This window comes from Trypanosoma cruzi, assembly GCF_000209065.1.
Source record: "Trypanosoma cruzi strain CL Brener chromosome Unknown tcruzi_1047053506035, whole genome shotgun sequence".
Lineage (NCBI taxonomy): Eukaryota > Euglenozoa > Kinetoplastea > Trypanosomatida > Trypanosomatidae > Trypanosoma > Trypanosoma cruzi.
Window position 1 is genome coordinate 1 of NW_919014.1, and position 6,723 is coordinate 6,723.

The window sequence follows — 6,723 nt, forward strand, 5'->3', positions numbered from 1 at the left end:
CCTCCCATCACTGGCCGCACCGGACAAAACTGCCACCAGACCCGCCGTGGGTATAGACAAGCTGGAGAAGAAAATGTCCTTTTGCGACCAAGTACTGAGGACGGACTTGATTGTACTCAGTTCATCCGTCAGGCGGGAAAGTGACATGACACTGCCTTCACCATTGTCCCTCTGCTGTAAAAGATGCAGATTGCCACCCGAGTACAGCAGGCTGCTGGCAAGCTCCTCCTTTTCAGCATTGTCCATGCCAACCGGTCCAACATGAAACGAGCGGTTGTTGTCCGTCACCCAAACGTAGAGCGCAGTGGCCTTATTCTCCCCCGAAACGTACCCTCTCTGTGTGTACAACATGACCTTCCTTCCCTCAATGGCCGCGGTGATGAGGGCCTCCACATGCAGGCTTAAATCCTGAGAGGCTCCCGATTGTGACTTGACCCAAATGCCCAATAGCCCCCCGATGGCCTCCGTCCACGATCTCCCCATGTCTCGCGACTCGTACACCCTCTGGCCACTCTCGCAGTCAACAATCATGAGAAGCTTTCCCTCCCACTCGGTGATGCGGGGGTTAACGCATTTCGCAGAAGAAACACTGTTTGAGAGCGCCCAGGTACTGCCGTTGTCCTTCGAATAAATGATCATGGAGTAAACGTCTTCTTCTTCACTCTTCGCCATCAGAGAAAACACAAGCGTGCCATCCTCCATCAAAACACCTGCGCCACCAGAAGCAACAAACCCCGTCAATTTTCTTCCTTGAACAGCTCCAGTGGTCTCGTTCAACGGTGATTGGACTTCGCCCCAATTGATCCATCCACTCTGCTCGCTGTCCGTAGGCTTCCTGACATCACCCACAACTAGTTTCAGTTTCAAGCCGCCATGACTCCAACTCTCATTTACATTGGACGCATCAGAGCTTCCCGCAAGAAGAAACACCTTATTGTCCTTCGTGGTGGTTGTGGGGCGGAGCACAACATCAAAACGCTCCGTTCCATCCGCTTTACCGAGCACGGTGTGTGCCTGCCATGTACTTTTTTTGACCTCAGCAACAAGGGTGGACCAATCCCACGCAGAGTCAATGTACCAAGCAACTGCATCAGAAGAGGGCTCACTTGATGCGTTATTGGATTCTTTGGAGCTCGGGTGACCTTCGGCGAAGGCAGCAATTACGCCACCAGCACTGACAAGAGAGGGTGAAGCAAATGAATTCCACTTCTTTTCCGAATTAACTCCACCTCTCGGCAGCAACACCGTCGTCTGCGGCACAAATAGATCAAATCTCCGTGGCAGCCGCGCATTCACTGAATTCTCACCCGTCGATGCGGCCGCAGCCTCACAGGGGCCGCAGCACATCCACATCACGAGGAGGAGGAGGAGGAGCACCGCGGAATAGAACACACGCCGGGACATGTTGGGCCTCTGCGGCTCACTCTCTCCTCCTTCCCTCCTCCTTCCGCTCGATCCGGTCAAGCGGCGACGGTTGTGTGTGCGGGGTGCCTTCACTGCAGCAACACGTGAGAGCATACAAATATGTGTGTGTGGGCGGTGTGTGTGTGTGCTGTTGTTGGTCCTTTCTGAGCCTTCGAATTTCACAGTAGCGTTTAGCGCTTGTTTGCTTTCTTTCCTAGCGTGTCCGTGTGCATGAGGCGGAGAAGAACAACAGCGGCAATACATCAGACACGCCAGCGGGGAGCAGAGCAGAGCACCCACGCAGAGAGCGGGACACAAGACAATCCGGAAGGGACAGCACGGAGGACCATCGCCCACAGAAAAAGGCAGCAACACACACACACGAGGTGCGAGGAGAGCACCGACCCTCTCGCAGAAACCGCACCCAACAGGTAAAGGCAGGCAGAGAGAGAGAGAGAGAGAGAAATGAATGGACGCCGTCAAGAGGCACTCACAATCAACATGGCCCGTGAGCATGCGGCCACTCAACGCAGGAACACAGGAGGAGATGATGACAGGGAAAAAAGTAAGAAGCTGCACAACACAAAAAAAAAAAACGACACGCGGAAAAAGCACCGCCAACACCCTCGCCCTGGCCAACAACTCCACACCAGCCCTCACACACACACACACCATCGCAGTGCCGTCAGTCCGCGGGTGAGAGGATTCGGCCCTCCACACAAAAAACGCGCACACACGCCGCAAGCAGTCACCCACAATGGAAGATGAGAAGAGACACAGCTCCACTGCCTCCAGTTCAATCCCACGACCAACGGGATACGGCCATAGCCCCGCAGCCAACACACAGCGCACACGAAGTGAGCTCTCCCATCCACCCACACGCGGAAGCGGGGCCCTCATCCATCAATGACGCGGTGTCTCACTCCATGCAGCCACACGGAATGCACCATTTCCCCAATAGAACTTATCCTTCGTCCATCCCTTAAAAATGCTTCTGTTAGTGATGGGCATTAGAACACAATAGAAAAAAATGGAAAATGCAGTGGTACTGCGACACCGCCAGCCACAATGATTCCCTCATACCGGGGCAATTCTCCAATTATGCCTCTTGTGCACACACACAATCAACATACCATATAGAAATCACCCAATTTTTTTCACCAGAAACCAAACAACCCCAATCCCTCCCTAATTTCTTCTGTCACTGTTATGTTCGATAGCTTTGGTCAGTTTTGACATCTTTTTGTAACTGTCACCTGGTGCTGGTGCACCTGCACCGTATGCACACACAAAAGTATCCAAAAATATATAACCCCCACAATATTTCTTTCCCACAAACAAAATTGCCCCTTTCATTCCCTAATTTTTTTTCCTACTTCGACGGTTCTTCCACACTTCGGAGTGCTTCGTCTCTTCTAAATCCTCCGGACGATATTGACACTTGGTACGGGCGCACCTCTTCCTTCCAGAATGCCGCTATTTCACGGCCTTCATCGTCGCTCACATTATCGGAATTGACGACATCACATCTCTGCCAGTCATTCATCGGCGTGCTGTCTGCGCGCTGCACATAAATAATCTCCCACGACATGTCTCGGGATAATTCCCCCCAACCATTAAAATAAGCCACCAGGCACTCAGTGAACTGCCTCACAGTGCTGGCGGTGGTGTGGTGCCCACCCGCCGTAGCCATCCGCGGCCCAAACAGCGTCTTCCACGGTAACTTCACAAAGAAAAAAAGGCGTCCACCAGCGGAAAGCCTGCACCCGCCGGTATGCACAGCAGCCGATGCTTTATATTAGTATTTGTATGGTATTCCATTGCAACCACTCCACATAAGACTCGGCGCGGTGCCCCTCAGAATTTGCCTCCAGCACCGCGCACTGTCCTCCACTGCGTGCTGGTGGCCTCAGCTTCTTAACGTCCTCTAATAATGCACCGAAAATCTCCCCAAAACATTAATGCGCGCAATCCAAACTCTCCCATACATTCAGACAAAAGAGTATTCCTCTTCCCCAATACTAGCAACAGAAATATATATATACATCCTTCTCACTCATCACGTTTCCCAAAATAGTACGGTATTCGACGCCCGAGGCAAAAAGATATCGGTGCGTTAAGAAATACCTCAGCACCGACTTCTCCTCTTGTTCGGACAACCCTCACGAGCTTTTGAGACGGATCCTCAGAGTCCCACAGTCTCACTCCCCCATGTGTAAAGTGCTCTTCACCATCCCGGGAATTGATCCCATCCAAGGCATCCTCAATGGCAGCAGAGTGTGCAATGAACTCATTCGCATCAAAGATGTAACGTGGAATCGGCCCCACGTTATCCATGCGTTCTTTGACCATCTTCCAGCATTCCGCCTGTTTCTCCGCAGTCTCGTCACGCTTCATCCATGCACACATCGCCTTCACATCCATCTCGGCGGGGCAATTCATGATGATTCGCGCGGCTCCTTCTTGTTTCTCCCATTTATCATATTTGCCCACGTTTGGCGATGACACCACAATCATGCCCCATCCGCTGCCAGGCAAAAAATATTTCGCTGGCGGTGTCCCTTGCCTTGTCACATCGTAAATAACATACCCCTTCAACCCACAACCCCATAAATCACGCAAACATTCCTTGGATGCTCCTCCACCCACGTATCTTGTCACCGCCTTGATGGTCTTGTCAAACACGTACGTCGTATCTCCACCAAAACTGTAGATAACCAAATGGAGTTTCCTGGCATCGCAGTGCAGCAGCCGGTAGAGGAGGTACGAGCCGGCACCCATCGACTTCCCGATCCCGGGCGTCCCAATCAACACATGTCGCCTAGGCTCAAAGTAGGCCCCAGGGTCAGGGCCGAGCAATTCGGTTAGATCATTCCTGACAATCTGCCACACTCGCTCCACCTCACAGTTCACATGACAGTCACAAGTGGATTCATCCTCCTCCCACGAGTACGGCCATCCCTTGTCCGAGGTGAGCACCATCAGCCTGGGACGCGGTGCACCGGATTGCTGCACACCGTCATCCTTTTCGAGAGTGTCGCCAACTGCCTTGTACGTCCATGACTGCGGTGGTTCCCCCTCCTCCACCTCCATTCCCGTCCCCTCGCCGTCAGGAACTTCCACGACACGGTGCCACCCCGCATTGTACACAGACTCGTAGCATCCCTCCAGGTATATCGGTGCACTCGACTTCTTTGGGTTCCTCGCTTCCTCGGCGGCCGCATCCAAGAACCTTTTAGTGATTTCTTGAACATTTGCCTTTACCTCCGCAGTAGCCACCAACCAATTCAGTAGATTGTCCACACCTTTCTCGTAAAGGTTGTGTACATCCCCTTCCATATCCATTTCATCCCGTACAGCCCCCTCCATCCTCTTGTAACGATCGGATGCCTGCATTTCGTCCAATACTCCCGCATCGCAAATATACTTCTTGGGGTTCTTAAAAAACCCCTTCAGCAAGACATCCCGATTGGCGTCCAGAGCGCCCCTGCCGTCCAATTCCATCGCAAGAAAATCATTCAGCTTCATTTTATCCACGCGAACCCTTCCTTTAAACACCGCATCTTTAATCCTGGTGGAAAAGTCAATCCCCAGTTCTTGTCGTTCTCGCCTTTCCCTTTCTTCCGCCTTCCGCCTCTCTTCTCTCAGTACATAAGAGTAGGCTGTGTTTATTTGTGCCCTTGCAAGAGGAGTGACCGTATCCTTTCTTTTAAAGTCCCTCCATTGCCTGAGAGTGACAATATATTCTTTTTTAAGCTTATTTGAAGCCCCCAATAGCATGTAAAACTCCTCACGCTCTTTTTTCAGCTCTTGATATGGCGGCGATGCATTTATTGTCCTCAATAACACTTCGTCTTGGATGAAGTCATTGGGGCTACTCCAAAAGTCCTTCATGTAGACGTTCTCATTGAATTCCTCAACGCCCCTGCCGTCAAAATAATTCCGAAGGAAGTCATTCAGCCTCATGTTGGTGATGCGTTCCTTTCCCTCCAGCAGCACTTCATCCAGCCGACTGTCAAGAGTCCACTGCGGTTGCCGCGTTTCCTCCACTCTTATGTGGGCCGCAGCGGGTTGTTCCGTGTCGCCATGGGACTCCTGCCTCGCTCTCGTCTGACGATCTCCCTGCGGCACAGCAGACGCTTGACTCTCGGCATTGTCATCCCCGTGCACTCTCTTGCGCTTTTCAGGCATTGTTTCTCCTTGTCTTCGCAGTTGGATTGAGTTAAAAGCTGAACACTAACCACCAATCAAAAAGAAAAAAAAAAGGAAATAGAATAAAGAGAGAAAGAGAAAAAAAAGGAAAATACGCACAGACATGACTGCGCAACCACAACAAGAGAGCCATCCACACAGTGTGACAGCACAAAGTGACCTCCATCACGCAATAATAAAAAAAAATGTACATTTCAGCAAAAAATAGAGGCAAGCCAAAAAAGAGAAAAATGAACAGCGAGGCTGCCAGTGCAGTGAACAATCGATGGCTGTGCTGCGCATTGCAGAAGTGGCCCCGCATCCTTCCCTAATATCAACCATCACCGCATACTTACTAATTCCGCGTGTTACACGTCACATGGCAGCGTAATCAGTCATACGGCTCGCACTGGATGCACGGTCCAGCAGGCTCAGCGCGTCTGAGCGGGTGTCACCGGCCATGGGTTGCAACGGCGGTGCAGGTGGTTGGTACGACGACGCAACGGTGGTGCCTGAGGCATACGACGATAAAGTCACGTTGTGGGGCTTCTGCGTCTCTTCGGCGCTCTCCTCGTCATCGCGCAGCAGCGCCTCCAGCCCTCCACGCCGCGGCTCGCGCAGCTCCTGCCAGTGGTGGTCCTCCACGTACCACAGAGCCATGCAGTACGCAGAGACCGCAAGCAGCAAAGCCGCCATGCAGAAGTACTGAGAATGGCAGCAAACAGCACGGGCGGATGACGGACGACGCCCCCTCGTGCGAGGGTGAAGAAACGTGGAGAAGGAGTCAGCCGCACAACGCACGCAGAAGCAGCGTCATCCACGCTGCTCCGCAAGAAACTGCCGTGCGCACAGCACACAGGCAGCCGCAACGAGAAGAACGGGGCCCACCCAAGCCCACGGCACGGTCGGCCACGGCTCCGTCCTCACAGATTGGCATCATGCCGCACAGCAGGCTGCAATGGATGGTGCCCCGCACACACAACGAGGCACGCCGCACACACCGTCCCCTCCCTTTGCAGAAGAGGCAGAAGGCCGAGCCGGACACCCCGTCGCTCCCGTCCCATCGCTGAGGGGAACACAAACAATCGTCGTTGCGGACAATCGGTGCCTATAGCAGGGAAAAAAAGA

General features: G+C 52.8%; 1 protein-coding gene and 2 pseudogenes across 1 annotated transcript, besides 3 other annotated features; all 3 read right to left on the bottom strand.

Annotated features, from left to right (window-relative positions):
* Window positions 1-1,518, bottom strand: Tc00.1047053506035.4 (trans-sialidase, putative; the record flags this gene model as incomplete). The annotated part of the gene is made up of 1 exon (XM_799719.1): window positions 1-1,518. A coding segment is annotated over one exon (1,518 nt), but the record flags the coding sequence as incomplete, so codon positions are not given.
* Window positions 1-6,723: a sequence feature (areas not merged during assembly with more than two copies in the genome that could not be assigned to a particular haplotype).
* Window positions 1,848-1,868: a microsatellite.
* On the bottom strand, window positions 2,761-5,595 carry Tc00.1047053506035.10 (annotated as a pseudogene).
* Window positions 5,654-5,708: a sequence feature (A-rich).
* Tc00.1047053506035.20 lies at window positions 5,971-6,723 on the bottom strand (annotated as a pseudogene).